The sequence below is a fragment of the Triturus cristatus genome, chromosome 3_2, assembly GCF_964204655.1.
Source record: "Triturus cristatus chromosome 3_2, aTriCri1.1, whole genome shotgun sequence".
In the NCBI taxonomy this organism is placed as follows: Eukaryota; Metazoa; Chordata; class Amphibia; order Caudata; family Salamandridae; genus Triturus; species Triturus cristatus.
In genome coordinates, this window is record NC_140584.1 from 41493657 (window position 1) to 41516321 (window position 22665).

At 46.0% G+C, this 22665-nt stretch overlaps 1 protein-coding gene across 1 annotated transcript in view; it reads right to left on the reverse strand.

Annotated features, from left to right (window-relative positions):
• Nucleotides 1-22665, reverse strand: part of LOC146856773 (otoancorin-like) — a 484135-nt gene that overhangs the window by 398593 nt on the left and 62877 nt on the right. The window contains exons 3-4 of the mRNA XM_085647226.1: nucleotides 14328-14356; nucleotides 13192-13346 (exon numbers count right to left, since the gene is read on the reverse strand). Coding sequence (XP_085503352.1) covers nucleotides 13192-13346; nucleotides 14328-14356 — 184 coding nt within the window. The remainder of the gene's footprint in view (nucleotides 1-13191; nucleotides 13347-14327; nucleotides 14357-22665) is intronic.

Below are 22665 nucleotides of genomic sequence, written 5' to 3' on the forward strand. Positions count from 1 at the left end.
GGGTGCGTTTTATTTTTAAACGTAGGGTACATGTGCTTACATTTTATATGTCCTAGCAGTGGAAAACTCCTAAACCCATTTTTCCCCGATGTAAGGTTTATTTCTCCCATTGACTAACACTGGGTTACCCTATTACATTTAGTAAGTGCTAACTTCAGATAGGGAGCACAGATATGCTGGCTGTTTATACTCAAATTAATTGTAATTTAAAATTCTCTTTAATAGTAAGGTCGGATTTTAAGTCACATTTCTAAAAAGGACACTTTTAGAAAGTTAGCATATTCCTTCACAAACTACTATGTCTTTCTGCCAGTATCCACAGTCACATACCTGTGAATGGCTCTGCTGTTGGGGTTTGTGTGATAAGGTGGCTTAAGTGTGGATAGGATGGGCCATTCTGTCAGGATGACTTAGGAGGGGCTGTACCCAGCACAAATTACACTTTAATGGGCTTATCCTACAGCACACACAAAGGAACCTGACACCAGGCCTGCCCTCGTTTTGACACCCTAGACAGTTTGGAGACTTCTCCAGAGGAAGGGAATTAACTTTGCTGAACCAGTGTTGGGGATAGGACAGGGAGTCCCCCCACACAAAGGCTGGTACCAGGTGTAAATATTGGACCTTCAGAGCTACTCATCAGAACCATCCTGGACCAATGGAGGATTCAGAAGAAGGACTGCCCTGCTAACAAAGGACTGCCCTGTCACTTGAAGGACTGCCTTGATGTCTGAGAAGGGAGATTGCACAAGCTTTCTTTCATCCGATGTTACCCAGAGTGACTTCAACGGTCAGTTGGCTGACTTCATGTGTGAGCCACATTGACACAACAAGTTTCAGAGGCCTCTGTGCAACTACCCAGCTGACCAATTGCAACTGGACCTGCTTAGACCTGCCTGACCCCTGCTGCTTGTCTCTGCTAGTGTGAGTAGTGGTCCCCAAGAGATGCCCCCAGGTCCTGTATCCTTGGCTGGCATCAGTGAAAGCTCCTCCAAGATTAAAAAGAGAAAATCTTAAAGTTTGGGCACCTCGTGGCATGACAGGATCAGTTTACACTGAAACTCTGCTGCCCAAGATGACTGCCAATGCAAAACTTCGATGAAACTGGCTCTTTGCGCCAACAGGGACCATTTGCGACGACTGGCAATGGAAGGCCTACTCCGCACTACAGCAAAGACAGCCCACAACGACTGTCAGTGCGAAGCTCCAGTGAGAACTGGATCATCGTGCTACTGCTATAACTGTCCGGGACGCTTGACCTGCTCTTTACGCAGAAAGCCTCCTCCTCGCAACCTCCTCCAACGTGAACGGAACTCTTCACGCCAGACTTTAGAAGGTAACTTCAGCAAAACTAACCTGGCCCCTCTATCCCACCAATCCATCTCAGTCAGCTGAACTTGTGACTTTTCCCCAGTCTAGAGTGACCAGATGACTACGAGTGGCACTTTGTGCTTTTAGGCTCTATTTCACTTAAAACTTTAAAATTGAATCCCTCCGGTCCTACTCTTCGGATTTGTGTTATTCCAGTGTCATGCTATTTAGTCAAATGTAATCAGTTTTTATAAAATTCTTTTGGGATTTTTCTTGCATTGTGCTTTCACTTTATTACTGTTTGTGTGCTGCATACATTCTTTGCACATTGCCTCTAAGTTAAACCTGACTGCTTTTGTGCCATGCTACCAGATGGTTATACACAGGTTAATTTAGCGACTTTTGTGGTTCATCCTGACCAGGATTATAGTAGTTGCCTGAGTGGGACTTTGCCCTTGTCAACCAATAACCCAATTTCTTATATAGATGTATACGTTAGGACGAAGAAACATCCCCTGCATGGCTCTGGAGAGCATGCACACCTGCCTTGAAATCCATGATACCAAGCTGCACCTTTTTGACTTCTACCTCAGCACATATGATGATCATGAGTGTACGCTGGATGTAGGCTTGAGACATGGATTGAGACTGTCAGATTGCTAGGCTGTAGAAGGCTGACAGTGGTAGCAGCAATATTGTTTATAGTGATCCAATAGACTTTTCTACCTGCAGTGCCCACATTAGTCTACATGTCCCCTGCATGTAGGACTTGGATAAAGCATGTGTGTGCCAAGTTTCTGCAATTTTTCTGAAAGCAATGTTTTTATATGTATTTCAAAGGGTGAAGGGGTGAGTGTTCCAGAGCTGTGATGCCTTGATTTAGAAAGCTCATACCCCCTCCTGTGCCCTCTCAGCTTGGAATTTGGTAAACCGAGGAACTTTAAGAAGGTTAGCATCTGTGAGGAGGCTGTGTCTACAAGAGGCAAAATGTTGGAAGTTATTTGCCTGAAAGCAAGGTACGACCCATTGGTACATGCTATCAGCCACACAAAAAAACTTGAATAAAATATGTTTAGGCACCGGGAGCCAGTAGATGGGTGAAGGGAATGTAATGCCGCTGTGGTGGTAGAAACAGAACAAGATGATGGACAGAGTGCTGAAACTTTTCAAACACTCACCCCCAGTCACAGGTCTGGGTTTAATCCACCGTTCTCTTGCTCACCGTGCCACCCCAGTTTGGACCCAGCCATATGCAAATCAGTCTTGACCCTGCTCCCCATGGGAACAGTCCAGCCCGAACTGTCAAGCCAGGTCCTCCCTGGACTGGAAACAAGCATCCTAGGATAGGTTTTGGGGTATCACCGCTCATCAGCCTTCAGGGCTGATGACAGGGCGTTTCCATAATCAAACCTACTCAGAATGACACTCCTCACTTTAACTGGGTGTCAGTGACTAGTCAGAGGTGATAGGACTTTGCGTAAGATTCTAATCAATGAAAAGTCAAAAGTAAAAAACGTACTGACATGGGACACAGAGAAAGATCGCAGTCCATTTTCACCCCCAGATTCAGGACCGAGGTTCCAACTACTAGGGTTGGCCTTCCCTCTGAGGGCCAAAAGCCGTTGGGAAGGAGTTGTCTGGGTTTCCCTATCTGGCATGGTTTCAGTTTTTGCACGGTTAAATTAAAGAGAATTGCCCCCCCAACCAATGTAATATGTCCCTCATGAAATTGTATAAGGGATTGTGACCATAGGCGTAATTTGATCAAAGGTGATACTCAATTGTGTATCATGTGGTTAATTGATGAAGCATAGGCAATGTGATCTTATCAAATGAGCCAAGGGTCTAATATAGACGTTGACCAATGTGCGGCTAAGGGCAGAGCCCTGAGGTTACCTCCGTGATCACTTGACTTAAAAGCTGAATGATAAGTATGCAGATGTCTTATCCTCGAAAGGAATATATTCCTCAGGTGGTTCATCTTCTTTGTAGAAGTGAAACGTTTTAGTTACTGGATTTGATTCTGGGAATACTGTCCATGAATAGAATACCTCTGTCTGTTGAGATTCGTGTTCCTCTATCACAAAAACTGCTCCACCACCTCTTGGTGTTAGGCCATGTTTTATAAGTTTTAGAGTGATGGCTCTCCTTAAATTTGGAGCAATGATTTTTGCATTCCATCGGTTTCATTAAAACCTGTATTAGCAAAAAGTACTGCGATATCGTCGGGTACAGCTCCACCAGTTTCGGTGTTTGTACTGTCTTCGGACATTGTTTAATGAAAATTGCAGAGCAAGTTTCAAGGGAACAAAGATAAGGTGCACAATATTTTGGAACACTGTATCCTTCAACAAACCAAACAGCTAATAAATAGGATTTTTGTCCTACTCAGCTATGGCGGATATTATCCCTACCCACTCCAGACGTCTTATGGAGTATTATGAGTAGGGTCTCTGAGAAAAGCACGACTGAGTTACTTCAGTATCTAGTGTTAAATTAGTGCCTTACCAAACCGTTGGGCGCCATGTAGTGTAGTTCCTATATCCCTGATAGGCTCTACGCATTGGAATAATATACACTATAGTTTTGACATAGGACTGAGGTCAGTATGTCTCTATCGAGTACATTAAACTTAATTAACTTGTGTGTGCCAGCTAACTCAGAGGTCACTAGAAACTTCTCGAATAAACAAGAAGGGATTCGTTTCTGACAACCGCATAAACATGACAACTTTGTTTTCCTTAGAATCGGGACAATCTCAGAATTGTGGAAACAATAGATAACAGTTTCACTCAGTCAATCGTGCATGCTTCGTTTCTACAGAGTTACACAGAAATAGATAGATGGGCGTTTCAATAAAAAGGGTTTATTGAACAGTCTTATTTCTCGTGCAAGAGATATGAACTGCTACAATCGTAAGACAGAATGCGATGTATAATACGTACAGTGTTAGCAGTAAGATAAAATAATACTGCAATAGCATGGTTTATAGCTATGACAGATATTCATAAAAATACATACATAAATAACACAGGCTAAAATGTTGATACTCATCTGATGCGTCTAGCTAGTTCTACCCCAGTGTACCTAACGTAAGTGTAGTACGAGGTGAGAAGTAGGTGCTGTTCATCTATAGTCTAGTTTAGATATAGTTGCCAAGATTTGCCAAAAGTCCCTCTAGGTTCTAGTCCACTCCATACCTTAGAATGAGTGAGGTTGGAATCTCTTTCCGAGTCTCGATCTCTAACACCCCGCAAGGGGAGTCAGAAACACTGGATTCTCTGCGAGGAGGATGACAGCATCTGGTCAGTGCGTCAGGCGGGGAAGGACGTGCACTGCTCTGTAAGATTGTGTCCCAAGGATCTCAATATGACCCTCATAAACATAGGGATCCACCCGTGGGTACAGTATGTCAAGAAACTCCAGCAGAAAAAATATGTATCCCACAGTCGTGGAGAATACACATCAGTTGTTTAAATACCCCTCACACACCAAAAGGGCCCTTGGTGTCATGCTTCATCATAGGGGTCTTCCCGCCCCTCTACGGGACGGGGCGTGCTAAGACCTACGTCTGCATGGGAGCACTGTTATTACGACTATGTGTGATGCAAGGGTGTGAGAGGAAGGGTCAGGAGTGGATGGAAACGTGAATTAAAAAATACCTGGCTTTTTGGTCAAAAGAAGTTTATTATACCGTTTGAGCTGGTATTAGTAAAAAGGTGAGGGGGAGGAGGGAGTGTGCCTCAATGAGCTGTGCCTCCTAGTGGTGCCGACATGTTTCGAAGCTTCCCCATGCTTCTTCTTCAGGACCTTAAGGATCCCTTCCTAAAACTCACTGTGATGTGTAAAAATAAAAAATAATGAATGAATAAATGTAAAAGGAAGTAAATAACCTCCTAAGGTTAGTAATGCCTAGATAGGTCTTACATGGTCCATTGACTTGCTGTAAAGAGAGTAAATAACCTCATGAGCTCGTGGACCGAGTGGTGGAAGTGCCCAATCGGCTAGAGTTACAGCTCATTGAGGCACACTCCCTCCTCCCCCTCACCTTTTTACTAATACCAGCTCAAACGGTATAATAAACTTCTTTTGACCAAAGAGCCAGGTATTTTTTAATTCACGTTTCCATCCACTCCTGACCCTTCCTCTCACACCCTCGCATCACACATAGTCATAATAACAGTGTTCCCACGCAGACGTAGGTCGTGGCACGCCCGTCCCGTAGAGGGGCGGGAAGACCCCTATGATGAAGCATGACACCAAGGGCCCTTTTGGTGTGTGAGGGGTATTTAAACAACTGATGTGTATTCTCCACGACTGTGGGATACATATTTTTTCTGCGGGAGTTTCTTGACATACTGTACCCACGGGTGGATCCCTATGTTTATGAGCGTATGACTGGGAGGAAGTATCCACCTCCACCACTCGTGCGAGTGGTACCTCTCTACTCCCCACTTTGTTCCTTTTTCTCAATAGGACCCTGCAGCTAGAGCAAAAACCTGCACCCCTGCGGATAGAGGGTAGGAAGGAACTCTTGTCTTAAAAGTTCTAATACAGAACTTAAGTACCAAGAAGCAATGCAGTGGTCAAGATCATCGGACTGTAGTCTCCAGTTCTACAAGAAAGAATCAAGAGTATCGAGAACCACATCATCCAAGATGCTTGCATCCAGCATAAGGTGCTCACCAAGATCACAAGACTTGGACACCTTGCTTGTTTGGGTGGGGGATTTGTGTCTGGACCCTAGGAAGAATCCAAGTCACAAAGTCTGTTGAGCACCATGACTCCACAGCAGCCTCCATGACTTAAACTGTTGCTGCATGTGCCAACCTCCCAGTGGTACCACAGACATTGACTGCACACCTGACAGCAGGGCTAGGGCAGAGTCACTGCTCCTCTCACTTTGTGGGTCCTACTGGATACACCATGTCAAGTTGTGCTACCTTGCTGACTATCGCAGGTGAGGCCTGTACCAGCAAACGACTAAATTAGGAAACTAATAAGGTACAATGCAAACCCATGAGAACTGAGGAATAAGGAGGGAAGAGACTGCTTCAAAAGTGGAGGGAATCTTGAAGTCTGCTGACCTACCTGCTAGGTAGTATTCTCCCTAGAGACTGTTGGGCTACCAAAGTCCTATGAAGGGCCACCAGTCACTTGTCTAGTACAATGATTCTTAACCTTTTCACTTCTGTGGACCCCCATTTAATCATTACTGGATTCCAGGGACCCCACTGAGTCACTACTGGAAGCTGAAGACCCTGGCCTAAGCATTTTGGATGATTTGGATGGCAAAATAATGCACAAAAAATACAAAAAAGGAAGCATTCATCAAACAAATACACAAATGATTAAATATTTTATTTAATGCAACAACAAATATAAAACAATATATATTAAGAAGGTTGGAGCTTTTTTAAATTCATTTGAAGCCACTCATCATTCATACTATATTCTGTTTGATGCACTTACACTGCAACCAAGAATCAATCTGAGGATTCTAAGTTAGGGCCTGATTTACAAAGGGCCTCTGCACTTGTGATGAATGCCCCGCAGAAATGGCGGCACCTCTGCATTGAAGCTTCTCAGTGCAGATTTCCCGTCAAGAGTATGCCACGAATGCGGAGGCCCTTTGTGAGTCGAGCCCTTAATTTTTAGCCTCCAATTTCAAATTCCTACACATTTACAGTACATTTTAAAGTTTTCAGTTATACATTCTTCCCTTTTATTTATATACTCTTTATTAAACTGTTAATATTATTTCATTTTCCCATGCAGTCGAGTAGGCTTTGCAGACCCCCATGGGGTCCCTGATCCACAGGTTAAGCACCACTGGTCTAGTAATATTGCCTATGAAATACTGGGAACAGCATAGGCTGCCTTCCTTCTAATCACTGAGGTATAGCAGTACTAGCCAATAAAATGTGCTACTGCTGAGATGTTATGCACTGTATTATGATGTGTATGTTTTCGTAAAATATTTATTGTTTGCTAAGAACAATCATTGGTTAGGCATTGAATTGTTGACTTACATCTGTTTGAGAGTTGACTCTCTATATCCATACCTCCCCTCTATTTGACACTGTCAACAGTTGTGGCCATGACAACAACAGAAGAGTGTGCCTTACTTTGAGAAGAGCAAGCATGAAGAATCTCAATTAGATTTTTAAGAAATCCCTCACTCACCAACCTGGTTGGTGACATGCTTCATCATCGGGCCCCACTAGGAGAGGCAGAGTGCCTCCCCGGTGTGCTTCAACGCCAGAATTACTGTGGAGCTGGATTTAATCGAGTGACAAGTGAAAGTGAAAATTTGGTGATTTAAAAAGGTCTAGATTGTGTCCAAAAAAAGTTAATTAGATGGCCAATCAGACACACTAAAAACAGGGTGTGGGATAAAAAAAACTGAATAGATTGTTCAGCTATATCCCATTGTGTGGGGTCGACATGTTTCTGCCTTGATGGTGTTATTTACCAGGCATTCTTCAGGACCAACAATCTGAACCTCGGTGGTATGGGCGCGCTAAGGCCCACCCTAACCAGAGGACGTGAAATGTGAAAAATTGTGAAAAAAACGCAATCTAAAATTGTCAGTGGTTGCTCTATTTAGAGAAACCTGATTGCGCCTGTAATTGGAATAAGGACAAAGACAAACAAACAAATAAAAACAAACAAATATTATTCATGTTGCACGTTTGTCATCATAGAATTCTCATGCTCTGGTGCTCTTCGTAGTGCACTTACTGTATAACTCAGAGTGCACGAATATCTAGCAGTGAATAGTAACATGCACTTAAATTCACCGTTATCAGGATGACCAGTTTGAATTTTATAGGTACCACAAATAAAGTGCTATATCACCTGCACACCTACTAGGGCGTTTAGCGGTATCAGTAGTATTGTGAGCGACGCTATTCAAATTTTAGTGAGTGAGCCGGTGTGGCTTTTGCCAGTATCCTGCACTTAACACACAAAACAAAAAACACAAGAATGTTTCACTTGAAGTGTGACAAATTTTCACACCATGGGTCTCGGGAGGGGGGTGGTGGCAAATATGGCACACCCTGTATGTAGAGAAAATTACAGGGAAATCAATGTTGTAACCCCAAAACCACTGATTACTTATCTCATGAAGGCGCGTGATGTTAACTCACGCCGTCGTTGCCAGGCACCCGCTCGGCACCTGCTACTTTCCTCTTACACCGGACCCCATAGATAACTGAGCCGGTTCCCTGGAGGTTTAATATGTGAACGGGCAGACCCGTAGGACGCAGTCCCGGAGAGGCCATAGGCGTGTCTGAGCGCGTCATTACGTCTGTGTGTAAGACGTTGCAACAGACGCGGCCAATCCCGGGACGCGTAATTGGTGATTGGAAAAGTTTCACCAATCAGTACCTCTGGCATGGTCATGAGCTCGGCCAACAGCCAGGAAAGGCTAGAACGTTAACTCTATAGGTCTTATTTCCGAAAAGAGAAAACTTTAGTGGCACACGATGTTGGACAGACATCAATGATTATTGTATTGTGGATCCACTCAAGGTAGGTCCCAGGTGGTATTTACTAACAAAGCAACCACAAAAGCAAAAACAGGAGGAAAAGAAAAATAATCCATCAATTGTAAATGCTTTTGGGGGAGGGAGAGAAAAAGCTGTCAGTGCGAAAGGGGCAAGGGTTCAGAGTGATGGGTCGTATCTTATGGAGAAGTCATAGTTCTAATCTCAGGTTTATGATGTGGATCTGTCATAATTATATTCCCAAATGTTTTAGGTGTATTGTAACATAGGAAACAGAGTGTGGTAGTCGTTGTGGGCAGGGGGTACTGGTGACTTAAATCTATCCCCCAGGTTTAAAATAAAAACTATCATGATTTTGATCCCAGGTAGTTAGGGTATTTTGTGACATAGGAGACAAGGCGTCAGAGTCATAGTACACAGGGGTGTGTGCTAGTGTCTTAGTACTGTACCCCAAGGAATGTTGTCGTTCAATCCTAGTCTATGTGTACCCAAACGGTAGACCCATCTTTGTTCCTTTTCAAACAGGGTCTGTTGTGTGTTCCCTGACTTAACTTGTTCAATGATTGTCCATCTGAGGTCGTTAGTTGTTTGGTTATTTTGAAGGAAATGCTCACTCATTTTGGTAGTGGCTCTCCCACATCTTATGTTGCTTCTGTGTTCACACAGTCTTTGTTTTATCTTATGTGTAGTCATGCCCACATACCGCAACTCGCATGGGCATGTGATAAGATATACCACATTTGCAGAGTTGCAGTTGGTGTGGGCACGCTGTATCCATGTTTTCCCAGGTTCAAGAATGAGGACCTTGGTATGTGCGGTTAGGTGACAAACGCTACAATTGGTACAAAAAAAAATTTGTGGCCAATCAATGCCCAATCCATAGTGTATTTCAGACTGTAGACATAGGATTCTAATTTTAATAGGGAGAGAGGACACCAGAAAAGAGGTGGGTAGCACATTAATGTTAAGTGCATCTTATATAACTACCTAGTATTGCATTCACATTGAACTGTGTAGTATTTAGTTCTGCTGTGAGATCAAAGAGCTTTATTTTAAATAAATTATAAGCACTGGACTGGTCAATATGTTATTATACTTATTGGTTTACTGTTGAGTTCTGAGCTCTTATCCCTCACACTATCTCTCTGATAAGCCTTAGATATCTAATCTTCGCGACACTGATGGTCAAGTGCTGAAGGGGTATACTTAGTGCTCAGATTTAACCCAATAAACACTGGCTCATCTGGCACTCCTATGAATTATGATTTGTGGTGGCAAGCGGTGAGAATGGCTATGTTTCAGTTCCAATAAGTGCTAACGGAGATTAATAGGTCAAGTTTCATCACAATAACCTCTACATTAGAATGGCGTGTGGGGAGTCTATTAAAAATATCTCTTAGCTGACGTCCACGGATTTATTGTTGATGCTCATTGTTAGCATTAAAATAATAAAGACAGGATAATAATTCAGCTCTGCTATGAAGTTGACTTGTTTCAGTATAGAACCACACGCCTGTACTTATGTCTTGGGGTTTCTTCAGAACTAAGTTCCCTATTCCAGTACTACCTCTATTGACTACCTAATGCTACGCGGTGTGTTGGAGCTCAATGTGTAAATGTGAACAGTGTTGAAGAAAGTAATGAATGAACACAGTTATAAGAAAGTATTGTATACTGAACCAGGAATGCTTGGCCAAACAGTGAACTGTTGTACCATTCGTTATAGTGTCCTTTTCTTACGGGGTATATATGGTTCCTGGGGAGGGGAGGGGAACGCTGAGCTGGAATCCGCTAAAAAGGACAAGATCCCTGCTTATTCACGTAGATGTGGCTGCCATCATCCCAGAACAACGCTTTTCACCTTTGCACACTTGCCTCAGGGATACCTGCATAGTAAAAGGGTGTCAACAGAGGTAATGTTGACATCAAGGTTTGGTCCTGAAGAAAGCTCTGTCTGGACCTATGTTAAGAGAATTTGATTGTCTGCCAGAACATGTTGACCTCATAGCAGGACCAAACCATTCCCTTCAATTATCATTTTATTTGTCCCAGCTAGTGATGAAAATACTGTTCTGGACGTCAGTTACAGGTTAGTTTTCTCTCTCTGTCCCAATCCAACAGAAAACATCAAGACACGTAAAAACAATGTAGCCTCATTTTGCCATACATCATCGTTGGGGGCTTAATGGTTTCTCTACTGGGGGCTCCTTTTTGTGTTTGAACAATCCCATATGAACAAGGAGGTGATCCTGTGAGGAAGCATGCAACTATTGCAGGCTGAAGGCGCTTCGTCCATATAACTGGTTTGTGGCTGAAAATAACAGCTGTTCCAACATGGATCGCAAGAGAGTGCATTAAGTGAATAACCAGCAAAGAGAGGCTTCCATTCTTAAGCTACTCGCTTTTGCAGGATATTCTTTGTTTAAGCCAGTGCTTTAAATGGGCCGGTACTCACCGGTACTGAGTAACGGCACTTCTAAATTTTCTGTGCTTAAGTACCGAAACTTCTCTTTGTCCTAAGAGAGTACTGTTACTCATGGGGACGTGAGGCAAGCTCAGTGAAATTGGCATTTTCAAAAAGAATCGCAACACAGCTGACAACGAGTGGATCCGTTTACGTGAAACACTCTGATCGAGTGCTAATCTCGCTTTACAATGTGCTAATTGAGCGCCATTCAGAAGGCATTCATTCAGAGTTGGCAGGAAGTTTGGGAGGGGGCCGACTCACACTGTGATTACTGACACAGTGTCAGAGGCACAACTAGAGCCAAATTTCGGGGGGGAGGGGGCTAAGAAAAGATTTGGGGGGGGGGGGCTTATTCTCCCAGCAATAGGCAGAATGAAGATGCAGGGGCTCTAAGAAGGGGTAAAAAAGAACAAAGCCTCATTATCAAGCAAATGGTCTTTTACAGCCCTGTGAAGTACTCGGGTGCGGCTGTGTGTGTGTGTGTGTGTGTGTGTGTGTGTGTGTGTGTGTGCGCCCAGGAAGCTGTCCCAGCCCGGGCTGACACTCACGAGGGGTGGGGGGGCTGAAGCCCTTTGAGCCCACTGGGCGTTGCGCGCCTGCACATTGTCCACTTAGGTTCTGTGGAGTGCATAGGACTGTACGTGTGTGAGCAGGGCCTGCTAACAGACATATTTCATTACTCTCGGGAAATCGAAGAGAAGGCTTCCTGCTGGCATAGCAGAGTACAGCAGCACTTGTTTGCAACCAGACTGAGGAGGAAGGTGGCGATAGTAATGCTGTAGCACAGCAGGTGGGAATCAAGGTTTATTAATGTGGGCAGCAGCGAATGTAAGTGTTTCTAAAATACATGCACTGAATGCCCTGTCTGTGTGCCTGAATGCTTAAATGGGTGCCCCTGGCCGGATCCCTTTGCGCTGCCCATAGCTCCGCCCCCTAGCCCCACCCCAAGCCCCGCCCCCTAGTCTACATCTCAATTTGGCGAGTACCTGCACTTATTTTTTTCCGTTTAATGCACTGGTTTAAGCAATGTTATACTGGAGGCTGTCTGCCTCTGTTCTCTCCCCTTTGATTTGGTAACATTTGTAAAATGATATAGTTTGTTAAAATGCGTTTACAACATGAACTGGTAACTACAGTGGAACAGTCCCGATATGAGGCACAATTGAGCTTCGGGACTGTTTGTGAACCGGGTAGGCTCTTCGGGGTGGTCTCTGCCTGTTTGTTTTCGCATCTCCTAAGAGGATGTTTGCAGCTGCCACTGTGGGGTATTTATCCACTTTGGTGTAGGCCTACAATCAGGCGCGCAACACCCATTGGACTCACAGGGCTTCAGCCCCCCCCCCCGCCCCCCCCCCCCCCCCCCCCCGTCGCGTGTGGCAGCCCGGGATGAGACAGCCTCGCGGCGCACACACAGCCGCACCCGAGCACTTTACAGGTGTTTAAAAGACTATTTGCATGTTAATGAGGCCTCGCTGTTGTTTCACCCCTCTGAGAGCCCCTGCAGCTCCACTCTGCCTGTGGCTTAAAAGATTCAGCCCCCCCCCCCCCCAAATTTTTTTCTTAGCCCCCCCCCCCCCCCCCCCGAAATTTGGCTCTAGTTGCGCCTCTGCCTACAATGCAACTGTAGTATATTCACATCACTCCTATTAATTGTTGTCACTGTCGTACACATGTAGCCTCCTCTCTCTTAAGGCACAATAATCATTTCCTTCGAGGCATACAAAGAGCTTTGTTCACATTAGTTATTCCGTTTTGATAGCTCCTCCTTCCACATTTGAGTATGGGCATACCTCTGCCTGCGGGATACTGGTGGCCCTCTCACTGTGCACAAACAGCTCTCGTGAGGCACGTGTGGTACCTCCTACCTCACTCACAGTGCACGCTCCCAGGTATACTTACAGATTCCTCGACTGCGTGAGGTTGGACAACTGGCTCCAAGTGGCTATGCATTTCTCTGAAACCGTGTAGAGATCTGGACGGTTGAAGGCCGAGATGGTCGCAGAGCTATTAGCGAGTTCCTGCCTCAGAATTCCTTCCCAGACGTTGCAGGCATCCTGGTGTAATAGGGGGAAAAACGACATGGCCTCTGTGAGAAGCATGGCGAAGAGAGCGAAGCCCTGTGCGAGATTTCATTGTTCACTTAATATGCACGCCGCGGTGTCAGGGAGGGGCTTAAGGTGTTCCCTTCATATAGTGAGTTTCATGACGCCGTATTTTACTCACTTGATACACAGGGGGGCTGAGCGCAAACATTTTGTTAGGAAAATAAAAGAAAACTGCAACGCAGGTTTGATGTTACCAGTTTCAATACAATTAAAAAATAAATCATTGAAAAACAAACGCGTAATGCTCAAGATTACGTTTAAGTTAAAGTATAAGGCATCGTTTTTATTGTAATACATAAAAAAATGTAAAATTACATGTATCTTTTTTAATTTCCATATCTGTTAATGCACTGTTCTTTCTGGGAAAGTTTTGATGACGTTTTGGAAAATACTTCAATTGTCTGCTACTGTTTAAAGTCTATTTTAACACTTTGTTTTATCCTTCCTCTGCAATTGCCTAAACATGTTTTATGTGCAGTTAATTTCTTTAGATTTAAAAGTTATGCATTTCTTTTGAGGTGGGCGCTTTTCTGTTTTCGAAAATGTTTTGGAGCTTTACCTATTACGACCTGAAGGAATTAACTTCTGATAGATGCCTGAACAATTCCTTTTACTGGATTGGTCGGTCAGGCAAGTGTAGGGATAACAGCCATTGGCTCGAAAAGCCCCGCATTTGGCGTTGTGACTCTCTGTTCCTAACTACAGTGACAGTCAATGCATGAGGGGAGTCATCAACGCTTGGAGCTCTCACTGAGAATCCCAGCGTTTTAAATGGCGCGCTCCCAGAGTACACTCGAAAAGTTGACCCACAGTCAGTGAGACCAAAACAAAATATTGCAACTTCCAGCAAGGGGCGTTAGAAAGGCTGTACCCTGGTAGTCCTTTATAAATGAAAGTAAACAACAAACGCTAAAAATAAAATTGCAGTACCTTCGCGTTGGTATTTTCTGCCTTCTGACCTGCAGGGTGAGAACAAGAGTTGGTCAATAGGTAGCAGTGAAACACATAAGGCCCTACAAGGCGTTTCCCAAGAATAACAACATATGACGTTCACATTTACTAAGAATTCAATAAACTCCCTCTTTAGCAACACAGCCAAAGACTAAGAAATACAGCATTGGCAAAGTCAACAGGTCAAGATTTAATGGGCTAAAGCATGCAGTGTTAGCTAGCACAAGAGGGATACACGTCGGAGGGAGTGAATAGGACAGGCCATAGTGGTAAAGTAGTCCCTCATGCAGTTTAATGCAAACACTTGGAGTGGAGGCAGAAGGAAACAGCCAATAGTATTAGGTAAAATATAAAAACTCTACTGGGCTGAGCAAAGATATGGTTGATAAAATTACAACCCAGGAGCTGGAAAATGTCTGGTTGAAGGAACCCAATGTTTAAAAGGGGCGAACCCAAAGCCCACTAACTATAACTGGTGAGCAATAGTGAGATCGGAGAACTGTCTGAAACAGTGCCCAGATTAAGAAAATGTGCACAGCGCTGCATTAATGATACAAAGAACAATACACATGCCAATAACTTAACAAAACATGCAATAACATATATGGAAGTCACACAAAACTTTTATACTTTTACAGTCCAGTTTCCTTTGTGTGGCTCAGACCACCCTTTAAAAGAGTGATACAATCTCAGGGAGTTAAAGCAGGGGATCTGAGACAAAGGTCATTGGATCAGGGCACAGATGGAGGCCATTGATTTAGTTTTAGAAATCGAAGAGGAGTTTTTGTAATAAGTCAGAAAGATCACAAATAGGGAAGAGTTAGCGTACCAGAGTCGATGACCAAGACAATGACAGTATAGTGATGGAGGGTTATAGAAGCCCAGGAAAGGCCTTTGACCCCATGAAGGGCAAGTAGATTAATGGTTACTGTGTGGAGGGAGAGAACAAGATTAATGGTTACTTCGCCTAGGGAGGGGTCAGAAATTACACGTTTCTGGGCCCAGAGAGAGAGAGTAGGGATTAAGAATCAGTGGACCTAAGAACAGACAGAGAGTAAGGTTTCTAGCACTCAGGGAGACACATAGATGAAATGTACCGGGCCTAGAGAGAGCGCAGAGATTAAATGTTACTGCGCCGAATGGGTGCAGAGATTAATTGTTATCAGGTTTATCGAATGTGCAGCGATGGAGGGGATTGGGGCCTTGCAAAGTTCAGACATTTGTGTTTGCTGTACACAGTGCTTAATTTGCAAACTTTGATCGTGTGCAAGAGAGGAAAAGGAGAAGAGGGGCAAAGAAAGAGGGAGAGAAAGACGGAAAACAATGACAAAGAGAGCAAGCAGGGATGTGGAAAAACCTGGAAGAATGCAATGAAGGGGCAGAGAGTGTTTGCGGGTGGATGGAAGAGGCATGAGGTGGAATCAAGGCTAAGAAACCAGCTACTGGGCCCATAGTGAGTGCAATGAGAAGTGGCTTGAATGAGGGAAGTGTTGGGATATAAGAGTACTGAGTCAAATGAGGGTGCTGCTGTATGTACTGGACTCGATACAACATGAATATTGAAGAAGGGTAACACTGGCGCATGCTACATCAATTTGCAGATTTCCTCGAGCATGTCACTATCGCACTACATTTCACATATTTACAATTTAATTACATTCCTTACACATATATAATGCACTGAATTCATATTTCCCCCCAAATCACCAAATTTACAGTGAAGTGCCAGAGTGTTTTAGGCACTAGAATGTAACTACTCCCTTGAACCCCTGCAGAGTGTAAGAGCTACCGGGACCATGGACAGTGCCCAAAATGGGTACCGGAGCCTTCGAGAGTGTAGAGACATTACTACTAGGCCCATGACGAGTGAAAAGCCGTATGGTCCTGAGCCCAGGAAGAGTACAGTACAGAAGAACCACTGAACCAAAAGAGAGAACAGAGAGAAAGGGTTGCAGGACCCAGGGAGGGTTCAGAGAAGATTGATTATCAATCTAAAGAAGGAGTGAGAAGGCAAGAGCAGCGAAGGGAAAGCAGAGAAATAAGACAGCGCAGAGATTACTGCAAGCTCACCGACAGGATGGGCTACGGAATAAAGGGACAGTTCAGTAAAGAAGGGTCATGGAGTGCTGGGAATTTGGTCTGCTGTACCGAGGGAGCGGGGAAGGTTCACCGGAGAGCACAGAGGATAAGAGTACTGAACCTTCGGGTAGTGCAGTGAGGAAGGCACAGGACCCAGGGACAGTCAGTCAGGAAGGACTCTGAAACCACGGAGAAGGCAGTGAGTAAGGGCACTCGGCTCAGAGACAGAGTAGAATGGCAGGGTACTGGAAACACCGAGAGTGTAGTGGTAAGGACGCTGGGCCTATGGAAAAATGCACAGAAGAAGGGCACTGGACCAATGAGAAGGACGGTGAAGAAGGTCGCTGGACCAATGGGAAGGACGCTGAAGAAGGGCACTGGACCAATGGGGAAGTGCACACGGGAAAGGCACTGGACCAAGGGGGATGCAGAGAGAACCGAATTCCAGACCCCAGAAGAGCTCTTAAGCATCGTATTGGAGCACCTGTCTAGCAAGCTGGGTTCAATGAGGCACATACAAAGTGCAGTGAGGGGCACTTACGAGGGCTCAGGGGAGGTCACAGAACTCAGACGGAAAGCAGGGCAGAGAGGATACTGGAGCCAGGCAGTGCAGTGAGGAGTGGTGAGAAAAGGTGACTAACTTCATGTAACATGTGCGTTACTGGAAGCACGGAGAGTGCAGTGCAGAAGGGTTATGAGAATCAAGGCAGTGCAAGCGCGTGAAGGTTATCAGCACCAGGGAGAGCGCAATGAGGAATGCCGCTGCCCGCGTCCCAAGCAGTGGGACATCAGCAGGGCAGCTTGTTAGTGGCCGCCCGTCGGAGCCTCCCCCTTTGCTGCCTCGCGCGCGAGGCTACGCCCACTAAGGTATTACTCCCTATAGTTGGAGCTGGAGACGGGCCATTGGGGGCGGGGGGCGCGGCTTGCCCCCCCTACTTAGGAGGCCCTCTCGCCCAGTTCCTCCTCTGTTTCCTGCGCGCCGCTCCAGCCTGGACACGCGATTTCTGTTTCGCTCCGGGCCGCGCGAGATGTCGTGGTTGTTTCTGTCGTGGCAGCGTCGCGTTGATTGTGGTCGGCGGCGGGGCGTGGTGCGGAACGGTATCCCGAGGTGAGGTGTCTGGGGCCGGGGGAGCGTGTTGTCGCTGCCGGTGGTTGGCGCGGGGGGCGTGTGTACTTTGCTGGCCTTTCCCCGCGCTAGGTGCCGGTGGTCGCGTTCGCTCCCGGAGCAGCGGCGTCTGGTGACTCCCTCGGGCGTTCCTGAGGCGCGGCGAGTAGCGCAGAGTTCGGCAGAGTTCGCGATTTAGATAGGAAGGTCAGATCCGTGGATACATCGCGGAGGGGATGTGGCGCATCGGCTAGCCTGCTGGAAACCAGGGTTCGCGCCTCGGGGTCGCGTCCACTGTCTGATTTCAGGGGCTAATCATATAATCTCTACAGGCCTTGGAAAACGTTTTACATGGGAATAACCTCTCATTCTGCTGATTCAGATTAACAGCATTTTGGTCGTGTGAACACGAGACACTGAAAATGCGAAATCTTAGTGCGCCTACCTGTTGAACACATCTCAGTCTGTGGGCTCTCTTGAAATAAACTCAGCCGGTTGCCATGGTGACTAAAAGCAGGTCAGCACATCTACTGTACTGGGAAATACATTTTGCGAGTTCGAATATTATTAGAGCACTTCGAGCAAAGTCTCCGTCGCACAGGGCGAAAGGCAACCTGCTATGTAATTTTCAAAATCCATGACTGAGGGTTTGCACGACCATTTGAACCAGTCAATGTTTTACTGCCTAGATAGTCCATGGGGGTGTAAATATACACTTATAGGACCGTGAATAAGCCATTCTCCGCAGGATGAAAACATCGGTCGCGCCCGGTGGTAAGCTGCGGTGTCACCCACCGGGCGTCTCTATGGTCCATTCGGGTCCTCCTGTGGCCAGAGTGTCAAACAATGACTCATGCCCTCCTTCTGCTAAGCGCCACACCATTTTCCTTACTTAGACAACTGCACGTCATATTTACCAAGATCATTTAGCTACAGCTGCTGCTTCGACTGAGTTAGAAGAAGGGGGAGAGGGGAGCTGCTCATTTCGTTCCCTGACAGAGCCGCACGATTCCTTAGTTCTCAACTAATTATTGGTTTTGCGGTATTGCGGAATGTATGGATGTGTTAATTCTTTTTTCCTTGAGAGGGCCTATTGTTTCGTATGCACACGCTGTACTTGCGAGGAAATCAGTTGGAATAATTTCCAGTGAACAGCTGCCGAGGCTGTTTTAATGCCTTCTTAGAGGTATCCGGTATGTTCTTCGCGGGCTTTTTTCTGTTCAAGAATGTTGGGCGTCCTCTACCTTGGTGGCTTCCGTCCCCATACTTACGCCATCACAGGGTGACTGCGTTAAACCTTGTCATCTTTATTAATCGTGTGCTCGAGAATGCTGAATACGCTTTTTACACAGAGCACCTGGAGTACAGGAAAAAGCTTCCGAAGCACACAGGCCGTGGATGGGCCTTCTTTCTGCGGGATCAGAGGCGTAGCTATTATTAGTGCAGCAGGTGCAGTGGCACCGGGACCCAGAGGGTAGCTATTTTAACTACCAAAGTAGGGGTTTGGGAAAAAATTATCTTGCCTTTTATAAGGGATCATTTCGCCCTTTGATACCCCACTGTATGAGAACGTATTTACAGCGCTGTCTACAAGTTTGAACCACACACTGCTAGATGAAGGCTGCTAGCAGCAGTCCCCCCCGCAGCTTTAGAATACAGGCTCTTGCCACCCACGACCCCGCCGGCCTTCTGAGGTTCATGGCGCAGGCCTCCGCTGGGAATACATGAAGATGGCAAGACAGTGGACGCCATTTCAATAGTAACAGCCTCTGAATGCTGCTGTTGATTTCTTTTCTTACTAGTGCTTTGCAGATTTACTGTTAAAATATTGGGTACAGTAGAGCCGAATAAAGGGCCAGGGCAGAGGCCGATTCCCGCACGGCCGGGTCACAAGATTTACGAGCGGGAAGGCAGAAGCAGAGTGTTCGAGGGAGAATGGATCGGAAGGCCCTCATGGGAGGCCTTATAAGTTAAGGGCGCCAACTAAAATGGCCGCGTAGGGGCTGGAGCAGGTGACTTCTGACCTGAGATGGTTAAAATATTGGGTACAGTAGAGCCGAATAAAGGGCCAGGGCAGAGGCCGATTCCCGCACGGCCGGGTCACAAGATTTACGAGCGGGAAGGCAGAAACAGAGTGTTCAAGGGAGAATGGATCGGAAGGCCCTCATGGGAGGCCTTATAAGTTAAGGGCACCAACTAAAATGGCCGCGTAGGGGCTAGAGCAGGTGACTTCTGACCTGAGATGATAACATGGCCGAGCATCCCGTCGGCTCAACATCCTGCGAGTCTAACCATAAAAATATGCTCGTGGCATTGAAGGTTAATTGGGTAATTACGGGAGCCGGTTTCGGCAGTGGGCGACTGCCTGGGTTAGGCAGGCACATGGGGGCTTTCACAGGGGCTTGGTTTTGCACTCATTTATGCCCATTAGCCAACGGTGGCAAAGGATCCTTGGTAGCAATTTTTGTAACATTTTGTAAACGTTACAAGCTGCAGGAAACCATGGTATGGTTTACATATTTTCAGAGTACAAGCATGTTACAGACACAATAAATGGTAGAGGAATGTGGTCCACCGGCTTAAACTGCCGATTTTGGTGCAGGAAACCAGTGTTCAAACCTCGAGGTCGTGTTCACATCCTGTGATTCTGAGCGGTTCACTTAATCTCCCTGTGCCTGAATGTGTAATGTAAATGCAGTGCTCGTGTAAAGCGCTCCAATATCTTCGGGTCGAGATCGCGCTATATAAATATGCAAACATTTATTGAGAGCTTGTGGCGTCTAGGCCAGAGCTGCTGACTTTGGAGCTGAAGAACCAGGTTTGAGCCTGGCATGGGCTCAGTATCCTGTGATGCTGGGCAAATCACTTAAACTCCCAGGCCTACGACAAACAAGCAGTGGCAAAGCCAATAGGTCTCGCCTTGGGGATCTTATAAGTTTTGTGTACCGAAATATGCTGCTGATTGCAACTTTACATAAATGTTGTACCTCAACTTGAGGTTGTTGTAAATAATGTACAGGACTGTTTGACGGCACGATATGTAGAATTGCCTAACAGAAGTTCATGCACAAACAGGCCTAGCCCCCCTCGTCGCCGTGGGGAGGAGCAACTTGAGCAGCAGGTCGGCTGATGTGGACTTGCACAGGGTGGTGTGTGAGAAATATTAGTTATTTGCAGAAATGTTTGTGTTGGTTCCACACAAAAGCCATATAAAGTATCTCTGAGATCAAAACAGGACCTTAAAAATAAAAATTTGTGGGTGTCACAGATATCATTTGCAGTAATGTTAGTGAGCTGCTGCTGTGTTCCCATGTGGACAACACTAGTCACTATCGGTTCTTGGTTCATTGCGGGCCAGTTATTGTTTTCAGTTCTTAAGGACACCAATCTACACAGAGCTTTGGGCCTGCATTAGCCACACATATACCTCCTCCATTCTGGCCCACGCTTAGACCACTCTGCCGTGACCCCAGTTATGGTCTGGCTGATGCAATAAAGCCTATCACTTGTTTAATTTCATTGGACACATGGTGGCACGTTTAGCATGTGTCTTCCTGTCTTAGCATGAGGGGCGTGTGTGCATCAGGAAGGCGAGATGGGCACGGTTGGTGATGGATAGGTAGTGCCAGGTTTTCCCAAGGACGGCGGGTGTGCTCCCACCAAGACTAGGGATGCACGCCCACCCGGGGCATCAGTTGGTCATTGTTTTTCTGCCCAACGTCTGGGTTACGGTATTATGGGCGGCGGCCTTTTATCCTTAGCCTTGCTATTGGGAAACAGCGGGTGTGATATTTCTGCAACTCAGGCAGAGTGGCAGTTTAGTCTATACAAGAAAGGCAGCAGCATGAGCTGTTTGGAGACAGGCGGAAGGCCTGGGTTTGTCTATCATACTTAACATCTTTGAGGTTATTCTCCCTGTTCCACAGGGAGGCCAGGGAAAGCACGGAGTGACATGGTTGACCAAGACTTAGCCTGGCTTGCCGCTTCTGCGACCTTGTGAGGTTTGTTTTTGTAGAGGCTGTCACTGTGGTTTGATAGGCGCCAGGGCCAGATGAAGGTTCAGTGCAAGGCCACATTTTGGGGGGGCAATTCCAGGCGAAAGCATTAAGCCAGACAGCCCTGGGAATTAGGCAGGCGTACGATTAGCTAAGAGTTTGGTCAAACTGAGGGAGAGCATATCGACCACAAATAATTGGGGAACCAGAAAACGCTTTACAAAGCAATGCTGTAGATTTCCGGTAGAGTGCTGTATGGATAGGCTTCAGGGATAAGGCCATGACCTTTCTGGAAGGGGCATTTTTCTTCGCCTGTGTCGCACTGGGAAAGGAAGTAAGGAGGGCTGCATGACTCTTTATTCTACCTGCGTTGGTACATCTTGCCAGGAGTGATGGTCAAAGGTTTTGCCTTCAGCCAGCCTAGGAAACGCCCATCCACTCCAAGCTAATTGTTCATGGTGGTTTTGGGCCACATTTACACAGCCCAGTATTTGGCCCCTGGGGTTGTCGGTGTCGTGAATTACTACATTTCACTGAACTGGAGGTGGGACCGGGTCTTACGCTAGCAGAAGTTAGGGAGTGCAAGCCTCCTCCTAGGGGGGGTGGCTGCCTGAATTTGCTGAACTATTCCGAACGTTTCACAGCACTACACGGGGGAAAGGGTCCATTACCTGTGCATACTTCAACCAGACACCCCAGAATGGCATGCCCTCATCTACATGGTCATAATGAGACCGCAGAGAGCGACCATACCTCTTGTACTTTGCATTTAAACTTTCTAATAATGGAAAGGGCTTAACACCTTCTGAAGTGAGCACGACCAGACATGTGACAGTTTAAATGGGCAAAGCTAGCGGAAAGCCAGAGGTATTGTCATCAATTAAGGCAGAAGTGACCCAGGTATTGGCAGGATAGAGACACTGCCAACTATGAAGATGTACACGCAATCATAACTGGGGCTCACAACAAATTATTTGATAAAATAAGAAGTTTCTTTTCAAGCCACCATGTCGGTGCCACGAATTATCGATAATGAGCAGAAGTTTGGGAGTGCAAGCCTCCACCTAGGGGGTGGTTGGCTGAATCCGATGAACTACTTCAAACGGTTCACAGCACTGCACGTGGGAGAGTGTCAAAG